Source organism: Phyllostomus discolor, chromosome 11 (assembly GCF_004126475.2).
Source record: "Phyllostomus discolor isolate MPI-MPIP mPhyDis1 chromosome 11, mPhyDis1.pri.v3, whole genome shotgun sequence".
Lineage (NCBI taxonomy): Eukaryota > Metazoa > Chordata > Mammalia > Chiroptera > Phyllostomidae > Phyllostomus > Phyllostomus discolor.
In genome coordinates, this window is record NC_040913.2 from 7,769,821 (window position 1) to 7,784,308 (window position 14,488).

At 46.5% G+C, this 14,488-nt stretch overlaps 1 protein-coding gene and 1 long non-coding RNA gene across 3 annotated transcripts in view; one reads left to right on the forward strand and one right to left on the reverse strand.

Moving 5' to 3' along the window:
* CLDN10 (claudin 10) overlaps positions 1-14,488 on the reverse strand; it is a 91,743-nt gene that overhangs the window by 22,838 nt on the left and 54,417 nt on the right. Inside the window, exon 1 of one of the 2 annotated variants that reach the window (XM_028526702.2) lies at positions 3,221-3,495. The exons of the other annotated variant lie outside the window; for it this stretch is intronic. Within the exon in view, the coding sequence (XP_028382503.1) occupies positions 3,221-3,440 (220 nt within the window). The 5' untranslated portion in view covers positions 3,441-3,495. Of the gene's footprint in view, positions 1-3,220; positions 3,496-14,488 lie in introns of those variants that run through there. 2 annotated transcript variants of the gene reach the window in all.
* On the forward strand, positions 4,849-14,163 carry LOC118497312. The gene is made up of 3 exons (XR_004899836.1): positions 4,849-4,978; positions 12,306-12,506; positions 12,649-14,163. It is a non-coding gene; the product is annotated as an uncharacterized LOC118497312 (long non-coding RNA).

Genomic DNA, 14,488 nt, shown 5'->3' on the forward strand with positions numbered 1-14,488 from the left:
AGAGAAGATCAGTATGGGGGGAGGCATGAACTTCAAATTTCAGCCCTGGTCCTTCTCTTCACCCACTGTGTGCCCTTGATCGCATTAGCTAACCTCTCCGAGCCTCTGTTTTCCCATCTGTAAAACGGGGGTAACAGCTTTTACTTCACAGGGTGAATCAAATGAACAAAGTCGTGTGGTGAGAGGTGAGAAACTCATGGAAGCTTCCCTTCCATAACACTAAGATTGATTGTCAACAGAAATGACAGTTGAGGTCCTAATATGGCATAGCATTAACTCTAGACACTTAGCTTTTCTCAGCCTCACTTTCCTTACAGGGAAACCTGGGGTGAGCATGGTACCCCTTGATGATGAGGAATCACAGCTTTGACCTCACACAGGAAATTCAGAATAACGACCCCATCATCTGCTTCTAAGTGGCCTGCTTTACAAGATGAGGGACCCATGAGTTTTCTCTCTCCCTTCTTGGCTTTTCTCCTCAGTCTAGACCTTATGCCTGGTCTAAGGAGAGGGTTTGACTGCTCAGGCTGGGGGCCAGCACGGCCTGTGGGAGTGCAGCCTTCTCCCATCACTGCCAAGGCAAGGTCAGGAAGTCCACGGGTGCGGTGCATGCGGTCGGCAGGACCTGCCTCAGGAGCAGCATCCGACAGACACAGCTGCCCTGGGGACATATGGCAGGGAGAGGACAAGCAGAGGAGCCCAAGTTGAGAAGTTCCACTTGTAGATGAGGGGATCAGCTCCTCTCTGTATGAAAAGGTAGACTTCTCACTGAATCCCCATAATGTTGTTCTGGGAGATACAGAACAGCCGGTCTGTCGCTTTGGGGTAGGTAATGCCTTCCTAAGCCACCTAAGGCAGAGCGAACAGGAAGAGTTCAATAAATCTGGTTCCAGTGCACACTGCAAAGGTTTATATGAGGAAAGTCCTCATAAACTGAAAAGACAGACAATGGGCCAAGATTGCAACATATATAATAAATCAAAGATTGACATCCAGGTTTTTTTAAAAAGGCTTTTAAACCAAGAGGAAACAATAGAATCATGGGCATAAGATACGGATAAGCAACACAAAAGAGAGAAAAAAAAAGATCACTACATGGTAAGATGGTCAGAATCAGTGGTAAACAGGAAAATGCCAATAAAAATGATAATATGTCACCCACAGTAGTAGTGGTGAAAATGTGGAGAAATAGGTATTCTCAGACACTGCTGGTAGAATGTAATTGGCAGTATAAACTGAATATTAAAATGAAATATTCTACTTCCCTGAAAATACAATTTCCCAGCATCCACTCTATAACAACACACATACACACAAAGAGGTAAATACTAAGATTTTCAGTAAAACACTAACGAGAATGAAAAGCTGGAAAGGGTCCAAGAACCAACAATGGGTACGTGGTTCCATAAACCAGTTTGTCCGCACTAATGAATTCTATGCAGCCATTACTTCTGTTAAGTACAAACTGGGAAAGATATGCTATTGATTTTAGAATGCTGCAAAAAAAGTAGGTAGGGTGATGTCACTGGCGTTTTTACAAGTTATTGTCTAGGCACCCAAGCACACTTGGAAGGTTATTTTGCAAGCTGGGTGGTATATGAATGATACTCCCCTTCTGTTTGCTCCATTCGCAACTCCCTCTGGAGCTTAACAGTTCAGGGCAATGCCTTCCCACCCGCAAGCCTTCATACCGTGTCTTCTCTCGCCTCAGATGTGTAAGGTAGAAAACCTCACCATTCTGCCCGTAATCATGCCCAGGGAGCATGTCCTCATCTCTCTTCTCTCTCGCTGGGAGCACACCTATCTGGCACACTATCTCAGGTAACAATACAGTTACAACAGAGGAGTATGCTTAGAACAGTAACTGCGGATGCCCTGTTCCTGAATGTAAACCACAGACACACAGAAACAAGAGCCAGGTAAGTTGAAAGCATCTACCTGGATGCGGGCTCTGCGGAGCACAGGACATTCAACAGTCATTCCAGGGGACCCACGGTGGTGTCCCAGCTACTCGCTCGACACCCAGGCCTCGGATCCGGGTGTCACCCATCTAAAACTAGACACGTAGATCCTCACACGCAGGTCCCATCAAATACCACGTTGAGCAACAGTTTGCTTTTCGTGGCAAGCACCATCTTAAGGGAATTAAATCTTGTCTTTTTATTTGCTCAGCTATGCAAATAAAAACTTTAGGCAATGAAAGAAAAAGAAAACACCTCAAATCTGGGAATAATGTAAAGGACTCTCCTGAAGTTTCTGCCTCGCTCTATCCAAGCCCAGAGCCGCAAGATCACGGAAGAAGGGCCCGGCACCTGAGGAGCCGTGGGGCCCACGCTGACATCCACTGTCCCCTCGAACCTCAGAGTCTGTTTCCTCTGTGCACGTCTATCTACCCGCTGTTATAACCCTATGCAATACAAAGCCTAGTTAACAAAAAGCAGCGTCGAAAAACAGTTGACAAAACCACACCACAAGGGAGACCCGGAGAGGCAGGTACAGAGAGAACTTCTCAGTCTCAAGAAGAACGCACAAGAACTTCTACCCGCTGCGGCACACACAAGGGCTGTTTATTCTCCTAAAATTTTGGAGGAAACCTGGGCTGACACATCTGTAGAATTTTAGCCGGGGGGGGGGGGGGGGGGGGGCATTACCCCCTGTAATGTGATTCCTTTTCTCCGGCCCACTTTTAAAAGAATCGATGCGAAGTCTAAGGGGAATTTCGGCAAGCCCATTTCGCTGTGGCAAGTCGATGACACCATTTTAATCAGAATCCAGCCCTTCTGGGAAGTAGATGGAGAAGACAAGGCCCCGAGTCACCGCATGACTCGGTGTCTTACCCATCCTCCAGAGATGGGGGACCCACGACCGTGGCCTCGGACTCTCAGGACAGCAAAGCTGCTTGCCTCCACCCCCGACACCCGAAAGCCTCCCACCCCATCCAGGCCTGTCTGTGCGCAGCCCACCACTCCCTCCCCGCCCCCAACCACCCTGGGATCCTGGGCTCCAACAGGCGCCCACGCAGGACAGACGTCCGGGGGGGACGGCGGGCGACGGATCGGGGCCTCTCGCTAGCTCCCTTGGATCTAGAGGAAAAGGGGGACCCGGCCTCACAGGAGGGTGGACCGGGGGGCCCACCCGGGGTCATGAAGCTCAGCGGGCGCCCCCGCCGGCTGGCCTGACAGGAGTGAGGGCCGGGGGCGGGGGCCGAGGGGATGCAGACCGTCCAGCGCCAGCATGGAGGGGAAGTCCTTGCAGTTGGAGACGCCCGTGGAGTCGGTAACACACGTCTTCCACAGGTTGGCCCAAAAGGTGGCGGTGGTGATGACCGTGCCGTCGTTGGTGGACACCTTCCAGTAGTCGGTGGGCACGGTGGAAGACACCAGCAACCAGCCCGAGATAGAGACCACGAAGGCGATGATCTCCAAGGCCGTGCTCGCCATGCCGCCCGCTGCAGCCGGCGCTCACTATCCCACTCGGTGCCGGACCCCAAGCGCCGGGACCGCGGCTCCGCCTCCGTCCCCCGCCGCCCCGCCCCGCCCCGCCCCGCCCCGCCTGAGACCTTGCGCTAGGGGGAGCGCACCCCAATGCAGACGCGCCTCTGGAGGCACAGAAGGTTTCGCCGGCGCTTTTCGGGTCACTGCCTAGGTTTTCTCCAGCCAGGTGTCCTGTCGCGCGAGGTCGGGACAAACGCAGGTCTGCGCCCCCTCTCCGTGCCTCGCCCCCACATCTCCGGGGCTCAGGGGCCGCGGAGGAGGGCTCGGCTCTTGGACAGACTGGCAGCCGGATAAGGACAACCTGTGGCGTCCCGCCTGCCCACTCCCCTGCCCAAGACCTACCCGTGGCAAATAGCTTGGCTTCCAGAGAGTACCTCGTAAAAGCAGAGCCGGAAAAGCCTCTTGTGTGCCCTGAAAGCGCACGACCTGGTCTCGCACGCAGCCTTGGGCTTGTTGAGCTCGAAAGGTTTTCGTGTCAAGAAATAGGCCTTGCTTTAGAATTCTTCCGTTCTTTTTGGCCCAGTGGTGTACGGTAAGACCCTGCTTGGCACAGATCTAAAGTCAAGATCGTTCCATATGGAGACCACGGGCTCCATCGGAGACGTCACTGCATCTGGAGCCCGAATGCTCCAGCCACAGTGCTGGCCTGCTGAGGCCGATGCACTGCACGGCGCACGGGATATGCGTTTGAATCCTTGTCCCTACTGGGCCTTTCCGGCTCCCAGGCCTGAGTCTATTCAAGGAATTGATGGATCTATCACAATGAAAGTGCTCTGTGTCTCGTTTTTTCCACCTTTCACGCCCAATTGAAGAGTTTAACTCATTCCATCACTGTCTCAGGGTACACACAAAGATTGAGGGGACTTTCCGCTCCTGAGGTCACACATCTGGGCACAAATGAGAGCACAGAGACACTGGCTTGACGGCGAGGTTATTGTTTTATCTGTTTAAAGTTCCGGCGGTTCTCGGTATGAACTTTCAGGATTCTCTTCTTGCCAACAGTAACCAAAGGTCCACAGCCCGTAAATGAGTCTGCTACAGTAAAGCTAGTTGCTAACTCTCTGTTTCACAATCTTTGTGCGGGAACACTTTGGTTCTTTGTGATGGCTTTCTCAATTCCCCTTTGTCACTTTTTTTTTTTTTTTTTACCAAACGGATACAAATGAAATGTGAAGTGATTAGATGCTTACGGAGGAGAGAGGAGGTTGGACTACAGAAGCACGGAAACTTAGACTTGAAAGTTGCATGGAAAACGGTTGGGACAGGCTCATACGAAACACAATTGCTTTTTGTGTTTATAGGGGTGATGTCCAGTGCGCGCTCTAACCGTCGGAGCCACGGGTGCAGCACATGGCAAAGTATGTGTGAGGGTTTGGTTTGCTGTTGACAGCCTTTTAGAGAGTTTTTTTCTTTATATGGAACCCAAACCTCTCTCTCCTTAACTTCCACCCAAGTGCCGTAATCTCGCACTGAGACAACACAGGGTAAGTCCTACTCTTCGGCAGGCCAGCAGCCCTTGGGAGAAGCGTGTGCGTGTGCTTGCCTTGTGTAAGTGGGAATAAGGGCGGAGGCGGTTTGCCGGGAGGGAGACAAACATGGTGACACTACTGTGCCGCTCTGGTCCCATGTTGGGTTCACCAGCGGGTCACACTCGCAAACAGTTTGTGAAGCACCTACCTAACCTCATCCTTATCTTCCCTGCGGTTCAAAACAGTCACTTTGAGTGTGGACTACAGAGTGTCCTCCGCTCGTTTGTAGGACCTGCCTTTTTAAAGTGCTTTTATCGTCTGGTTTCTTCTCCACAATCATCTCCATGCCATATTTCTTTCTGAACGATCTACCTGTTTTTCTGATGCATTTTCTTAATCAGAAAGCACAAAATGTCACGAACCACAACATTCCCTGTGGAGTTTCCAAAATTAAAAACTTCACAAATTATAGTTTTGTTCTTTATTTCCTGGCCTTGTTTGACCGTCTTTTTGTTTGCTTGTGCTTTCCTTCAGGTACTCCCTGTGTTGATTTTGTTTCTTTAACAGATAAAACACAACCCTGACTGGTGTGGCTCAGTGGATTGCGTGCGGGACTGCAAACCAAAGGGTCGCCATTTCGATTCCCAGTCAGGGCACAAGCCTGGGTTGCGGGTCAGGTCCCCAGTAGGGGGAGCTCGAGAGGCAACCACACATTGTTGTTTCTCTCCCTCTCTTTCTCCCTCCCTTCCTGTCTCTCTAAAAATAAATAAATAAAATCATTTAAAAAACCAACAAATTTATAGAAATGAAAAGATAAACACTTACTTTTGACACAAGCAAAAAGTGTAGTGTTTTGACCTTGAAGACACATCAGTTTCTAATTTATTGACAGGTTGGCTATAAATTCCATTGTTTAGAACCAAAGTCACGTTGCTTGTTAAAAGAACGAATATGAAGAACAGTTTAGTATCTCAGACCAGTTCTCAAAAGTTATTGAACAGAAAATGTAGCCCTATCTACTGTGTTTTAAAAAAAGTCTATAGCCCTGGCTGGTGTAGATCAGTGGATTGAGTGCAGGCTGGGAACCAAAGTGTCCCAGGTTCGATTCCCAGCCAGGGTACATGCCTGGGTTGCAGGCCATAACCCCCAGCAACCGCACATTGATGTTTCTCTCTCTCTCTCTCTATCTCCCTCCCTTCTCTTTCTAAAAATAAATAAATTAAATCTTGAAAAAAAGTCTATAAACTCAGATCACCATTGCAACATAGCTTCCAGAGGAAACAAATTCTGAATTCTAACTAGGATCTCCAAGAAAGAACAACACCTGCACCCCCACCTCCCCACTCCTTGCTCTGTCACCGTCACCGGATCAAACACTTTAAGCCAGAATCTCTGGGGGTGGCTCTAGTAGTGACCTTTCCAAAGCTTCTAATTTACAGCCAGGTTGGGAATCATGGCCCTAATTGTTTGAGATAACACATTTAAGTGTATAACCTGTTAATTTAGTAAAGCAGATCGTGTGTATTATAGAGAGAAAGAATATTGGTCTCTTAGTTGAAAACTTTAAAAAATGAGATATTCTTTTGCTGTAGAGATGGTAATGCACAGTTTCAACTTAAAAGGAGTTAAAAATATCACAAGCAACCCATAAATTAAGACATGGTTGGCAGTACCATCAGTTCCTTTGCCAGCTCAAACAGACCAGGGTCGTTATGCCTATGGACTTGATTAATTTTCTACTCTCACCCTTTGTTCCTTCCATGAGGCTGGCCAACCCTAAACCCCTTTTCTTCCCTGGCGTGTACTGCATATTTACTATAAAGGGTTGTTATTTTAGACTTGACAAGTACCTGACCAAAGGATGGAAAATTATTAACTCTCTTTAATACCTAAAGAACATTATGTAATGAATCAACCATTTATTTTAGAATGTCTTCTACCTTAAGCTCTTCAAAACCAGTTTAGTCAGAAGAAACCTAAAATTAGTACAGACTACCACACAATTTAACGTAAGAATGTCCGGAAAATGAAATAGACCAAATAAGATTTTTTTTTAAGTAATGGATAAATGGCCCATTTCACTTTAAGAGTATAGAGTCCCAAATAACCTTTGCAGTTAATCTGCAAACCCATTCACAGAGTACCTTTCAGCCAATAAATGCTTCCTTATTTTCTTTAGGAGTCAGTCACTGAAATTTTTATTTAACTTTTCATAGCAAACTATTCTTAATTTAAATATAAAACTGAATGCAGCTAGACAGTTACTTCTCCAAATTAGTCAAACTAACAGCTGAATTCACAATAATTTGTTCTTTATAAAAATAACTGTAGATTATTTTGTATATGAAAACTACTAATTTACCTATAAATGGATCATTTTGACGTGAATACATTTAAAGTCCTGAAGTAAATGATGAGCCTTTCCTTGAGACCCAAGCCCTTGAGATTAACGCTGGGAGTTATCTCTTTGGCATTATTATGTTTATTAAAGAAAAATAGAGGAATCCCCCCACCGGTTGTTCCATAGGAGGGAAACCAGTTTTGCCAACTGAGCCGGAGATTTGTGTATATTCTTTACTTGAGATTCAACGCACCTGCAGAACAACACAGGTGTGCCTTTCCGCAGCTCAAGGATTGTCTAAGCACCAAGTCTGGTTTCAGTATACATTAGTTCCTTCCTAGATGCCAGCGAGGTGGCGTGCACGTCCGTCTAATCAGGCGGGAAGACACTGAGTCCTCATGAATGCAGCATTAACTAAAAAAAACAACCGCCCAGGAGCCAAATGTCGTCACACCGCGTTAAAGAAGGCTTTCATGCCGAGACTAAGACTGTAAAAAGCGTATCTATGTTCTTTCCCCCTCCATTTTTCCCTAACACTCTTAGTTTATCTAAATACTCTACACTAATCCTATGATATTCGTAATCTACTTAGCATGAAAGCCACAGAGTGATAGGAGTAGGTCTGAGAATGAACACCCATACTTACTGCATCACTGATCATATTTATGTCTGCAGATATATATATATATATATACACACATATATGTGTATTTTTTGCAAACTATAAGAAAACAAACAGTGCCATACATCTTGTGGATTTGTTTTTATGCATTCATTTAAAACACACTCATTCTCAGTTTTGGAGTATCTTAGGATCGCCTGTTTCCTCTTGACCCCTGAGCAAGCAAGGTTTGGGCCCCAACAGCTCAGAGCTGTCTTGGTGAATGCCCTTCCAGCCTGGAATCACTCCCCCCCTGGGGTGCTGGAACCTGCGGAGACTTGCAGGTGGGTCTTTATATTTTCCTGAACAAAAAGCATCTTATGAATGTTAATTCAACCTACTCACCCAGGTCGGACAAGGTATAAATGTACGTTTTGGGCAACTTGTTTTATTGATCTGAGTTGCAGCTTCCTCTTTTGTAAAATGAAGGAGTTATTTTGGATGTTCTTCAAGAACACTTTGAACTCTACAAGTCTCCAAGCCTATGATTCCTAACGAGCTCGGCCAATCACGGGCCAAAGTCAACAAGGAGAGGGGAGGCAGTTTCCTTTCGGTGTTCGGGCCGCCTTCTTTTCTGCCCACTTCCTCACATTACTTGCCTAGCCATGGTTAAAGGGGGCGCGGTGATGGGGGAGGGAAGTACGTAAGGATAATGTTTTCAAAATTTCTATTAGCAGTGTTATTATCAATTCTTATTTTGATCAGAAATGTTATACAGCTCAGCAGTTCAATTCGCTTAGGGCAACATGGATGACAGAGGAAGGTGAGGGAACCCATAAGACAGTTAAAATTGTAGCTCTGTATGGCGTCCGGCAGGTCACCTAGTTGGTCACCATATGTTTTTCAGCTATAAAACAGGAAGAAATAATAGCGTCTTTCGAGGTTATTGTGGAAGATGAGAGACGATGTATCCAAAGGACCCGGAAAATGGTATATACTCAGTTTTAAAAACTGGCATTCTTCAGTTCACTCCTGCTCTTTCATTTCCCTGCCTCTCTTTAAAACGATAAAATCACATTTTCCATAAAAATGGTATTCATCAGAGTTGGACTGACAGGCAACAGGCAAAAGAGAATGGACTCTATTGCAAATCTTAAAGTGAAAAGGGGGAAAGTGTTTGGAGAGCGCCAACAATGAAGGGGCAGGTGCTCAGGGCAGAGGGCGAGAAACAAGGAAGTAGGAGTGAGAGATCAGTCCAGGGGAAAGAAAGTGTGCGTGCGTGCGTGCACGTGTGCACGCGTGCATGTGTGTGTGAAGGAGGGTGTCCAAAGGGGAGCGTGGCAAAAGTGAAAAATATAGCTAGACTGCAGTTAAGTAAAAGGGGGTGGACAAGTACAAAACAGAATAAGGGTAACAGAAATGCAAGGAGAAAGAGAGGGATTTTTATAAGAAGAGAAATGGGAGGGTGCAGGGACCAAGTAAGCAGGGGAGGGAGGCAGGGGTGAGGTGGTGCTGAGGGAAGGAGCTGCGTGGGCCCAGAGGAAAAGCAAGATCGTTTTCCCAGGCCTCCCCTTTCTACACTGCTGTGGGCAAAGGGTGGGAAAGAGCACTCCCCAGCGCCCATTAGAGATGAAGAGACACTCCCCGCCCCAGGTCCTCAGAATAGAACTAGTGAGAGGCTCACTTATTTATAGGTACTCAGGAGTCCCATGCTTACCATTTGGCTCGCTTCATGGGAAAAACTATCGGGAGTTTCAAATGAACTCTTTAGGGGTCAAAAATGCAAGTTCTCCCAAAAACATATCTATAAGCAAGTGATTCTGCATTTTTTTCCAAAATGTAGACTTTCTTCCATTTTTATCTAATCACAATGTATATGGGGAACTTTTAGTTAACAGTTGCTATTCTAAGTATGTATCTCATTTAATAATAACCTTACAAAGTAGATAATGTATTCATTCCCATTGCACAGATCCTCACCTGTACAGCCAGACCACGGAGAGGGAAAAGAACCTGCTCTGGGAGGTGGTGGGGGTGGGGTTTCAGCTGAGACAGTTTCGTTCTAGAGTGTCCACTGCTTTGTGGTAAATTGCTTCCCACCAAGACAGCTCTGTAGTTGTGTAGAGTGTTCAGCTAATATCTACTAAGTATATGAACAAACACATACAAAAAACAAGTTAAAGCAATTCTAGAAATTTTGTGTTTATCTTTATAATGCAGAAGAGTGGCTTTTATAATCAGATTTGAACACGGTACCTAATTTCCTTATGTAATTTCATTCTTCCACTAGATCTTCTAATAGGTGGATTGAAGTTCACTACTATGCTGTTTAACAATGTCCTGGGCAAGACTGATTTATTATGTCACAGTTTGCATCTAGGTCGTTCATCTTAATATATGTGTGTATAGATGTATGTATGTATAGATATGTACACACATATACACACATTATACACAGTTCATTAGAGTACTTAGTTAGCCCTGTCTTTTTCATACCTTGAGTCCTATACTATAAGGTCTGTCCAGGAAAAGTCCAGCGATTGTTAATATAATGAGAATGGTTTGTAGGAATCTATGTAACCCGGCAGCCAAGGATAGTTGATTGCAATGTACATGCGTGAACAATGACAACTTCATTATACTAGTCAATGGGGGTGGTAGAGTGAGTGAGTATATGTACTGTGTGGTCATCACATTCAAAATGACTGAGTGAGTGGAGCAATGAATCTGCATCAGATTTTGCATCAAGCTTGAACATTCCTCTGCAGAAACTATTCGGATGATTCAGAAGGCCACAGCTATGGGCACCTGGTGATTGGTAGCTTCATGATGACAACATGCCTGCTCATGCATCATGTCTCCCACAGAGTTTTTTGGAGAAACATCACATCACCCAGGTGACTCAGCCCCACTACAGTCCAGATTTGGTGCCCTGTGACTTCTGGCTTTTCCCCAAACTAAAATCACCTTGGAAAGGGAAGAGGTTTCAGACCATCAATGAGATTCAGGGATATACGGTGGGGCAGCTGATGGCGAGTCCAGCGAAGGATTTTGCACAGTGTTTTGAACAGTGGAAGAGATGCTGGGAGAACTGTGTGAGGTCCCAAGGTGCCTACTTTCTTGCATCTTGCACCTTCTTCAGTAAACGCCTCTACTTTGCACAGTTTATGACTGGATATTTTCTGGACCGACCTCATCATATACTCTGAGCCAGTTCAAAAATAGTGAGCACCCACCATTCATTCTACCTTCTTATCCTGAACTAGGGGCGGGTGTTCTGTAGTGTGTGTCATTTCCTGTGCTAGATCTGTCTTTCTTATATTTGTTTTCTTTTTCTGGTGAAGTTTGACCCATATTAGCTGACGAAATATATGCTACAAGGAAACAAAGAAAAAGCGCCCCGTCCAGATGTGCGAGGGTGAGGTGCCCCTGGTCCTGCCTGGTTGTGCCTGGAACGGCTGCGCTCCGTGGCACATCCGTGGCATGTTCGTGGCACGTCCGTGGCGGTGCACGGCAGCTCTTCTACCCGCGTGTTCTCACAGTTACGTGTTTTATCCAACTAAATAAGTGTTGTCTTACGACTCTAAAGTTCAAGTTTGTCCATCTCCAAAGTTCACATGATTATATTCAAATGATATCCCAGTCACCCATGGGTCAAAGGCACTCAGAAACATGTTTTTAAAGATTAAAAAATACAAATACTAGAAAGTTCCAGGCGTTACTGTAGCCAAAGTTAGAAGACAGGTCATGCTCTGACCATTTTGGGGTCTGTTACAGTGTGTTGCTCTCTGCCCACCTCCTCTTACCTGATTGCAGAACACACACACAGCGGGCAAAGGAATACCGGCTTCGAGATGCAAATAAAAAGGGAAACAAGAGGGACACGTAATAGAGGATGTTTTGTCTCACTGATAAAACATTGATCGGGAGTGAAGGTGGTGAGGGTGGGAGATGCTGAAGGGGATTTTTAATGCAAGTTTGTGTGTATGTATGGAATGATGGGGGAGGCAGGACCACTGACCAGCTTCTGCTTCACTGGGTTGCTTTAGCCATCCTGATAGATAGATGGATAGATAGGTATCTGATGAGAGATCTGTCTTTATCTATACATATCTGAGCACTGGAGATTGAATGCATGTAACTAGGAATAATTAGTGCTGCCGTTCTTGTGTGTTTGAGGGATGAAGAAAAGGCAGCATACGAATAAAGCATTAAGGTCATCTCAGCACGACCAATTTCTTCTTTGCTTTTTTCCTTTAAAGCTAAATTGTTCGAGTGTTGGAAAAGAAACTCGTAACCAGAATGTCCTCATCACCAAATATTATGTATTAATTGCTGGGTGTGCCAGAAGTGCCGGTTTTCCTGCCCCCTGATATTTGCCTCCTTTTCTTCTACCACAGCCCTAAAGGCAACCAGCTGTCGTGGAACTTGCTGGGGGTGCCTTCAAGGAAATGACTGAGGAAACAGAGATGATCAGAGGCCATGACCATCACTGAAACCTGGGGAGAATGCCGGATTATTATGGGAACTGTGGCCTGAAACAACTACAGCCAGGCAGCTGGTTTGATTTCTGGGGATTCAAAGAGATTGGGGAAGCCAAGGTTAAGAGGATGGAATTTATTGCCACGAGATGCTCAAAAAGCCTGTTTAGTTCACCCACGTTTTCCTCTCGTTTCCAGAACAGCATTATTCATTCACTGAAATGATTCAAAATGCATTTAGTGGGGGCCTATTATGCTGCAGGCCTGCTTCTGCACGTTGTAGACGTGGGAAACAAAGCAGACAAAATCTCTGCCCTAACACTGCTTACGTTCTACTGGAGGGGACAAGAATAAGGTAAGGAAAACATTTAGTGTGTCAGCTGGCATACACTGAGGAGGAGAAGAGTGTAAGCCCACGAGGAAGGGGATGTTATAGGAAGCGTGGGGGAACGAACTTCAGCTGGATCACACCAGAGGAGCCTTCCCTCTGGGTAAAGACCGGAGCAAATGTGCGAGGTGGCCATGTGGACAGTTTTTGGCACAGCAGTCCCAAATGGGGGAATATTTCCGGCTTGTCTGCGCCGCAGTGGAGAAGCCCGTGTGGTGGTCGCAAAGGGGATGAGGGGCAGAGCGGTGGGAGGTGAGGACAGAGCAGCCATCGGGTCCCTAACTGTGTGTGTCTGGTATGTTTCCATGAATGTGTGTGCCTGTGTGTCTTTGTGTATGTCCGTGTATTTATGTGTCTGTGTATATATCTGAGTGTGTATCTGAGTGTATCCATTCATGTGTCTCTGCCTGTGTGTCTATATGTGTTGGTGTGTGTATCTGTCTGTCTATGCGTATTTGTGTGTCTGTCTGGCGTGTGCCCATACTAAAGTATGCATGCCCATACACATGAAAAGTCACGTGTGTTTATGAATGAGTATGGGGGGGCTGGTATATATAAGTGTGGGTAGCTCATGGAGGGCTCTGTACATCCCAATAATGACCTTGGCTTTTATTCTGAGTGCAGTGGGAAGACATTGGCGGTTTTGGGGAAGAGAAGCGACATCCGACCGAGGTTTTAGGAACACTCTGAGAATAGCTTGAAGGGAGTCAGTGCGGACACAAGGACACCATTGACAGGCTAGTACAATAATCCATCTGAGCAATAATGGTGTTTTTGGTCGGGCTGGTGGAAGTGGGGTGGCAAGAAACGGTCACGTCTGCATTTGGGATCCATTGCGAGGACAGAGCTGACAAGATCTGCTGATGCCTGGTTGCGATGTAGGAGTGAATGAGAGAAGTCAGGAAGAGAGGAGGTTTTGGTCGCAGCCACTGGAAGACTGGAGTTGCTGGTTTTCCGAGATGATGAAAGGTCTAGGGGTGACTCTCAAGTTTGGTTTTAGACTCGTCGAGTTTGGGGTGACCAGTGGACACTCAGGAGAAGAAACCAAATGGGGAGTTGAGTCTACAAGTCTGCAGGAGTTCAGGGCAGATTTCAGGCTTAAGATGTACACTTCGGAGTCACCTGTGAGTGGATGCCGTTTAAACCACGAAAACAGCCAGGTCGTCGTGGGCTTACCGTAGATAAAAAAAGAGACTGTCTAGAAGACAAAGAGGGACCGACAAAATACACTGAGAAGGTCCAGTCGTGTAGGTCAAAGACAAACCAGGGAGAGAATTCTGGAAGCCGTGCGAAGAGACTTAGTCTAAGGAGTGAGACGTGCGGGGAGTGATGGTGTCACGTGCTGCTGAAGAGACAAGCTGAATAAAGACTGGAGAAAGATGGCCACGGGGGTTCTAGAGCTCTTTGATGGGAGCTGTGCTGGGGAGAGGGTGGGGCAAATGCCAGGTGGGAGGCCGTCCTGTGGGGGAGGGGAGGGAGGAACGGAGACTGGAAGGGTAAACAGTGCTTTCAAGACCAGAGAGGCAGGGTGTGGGGGCTGGAAAGAAAGCAGGATCCTGAAGGGCTTTTCTTTTTAAAATGTTTATCTCTTAAGATGAGAGACAGAACCACACTTTAGGGCCTCCCGCTGGCCTGTTAGGTGCTTGTGTGTCAGCTCAGGAAAGGAGCCCTTTTCCCTGTGTGGCTAAGATCTTGCACCAGGACACACGGCATG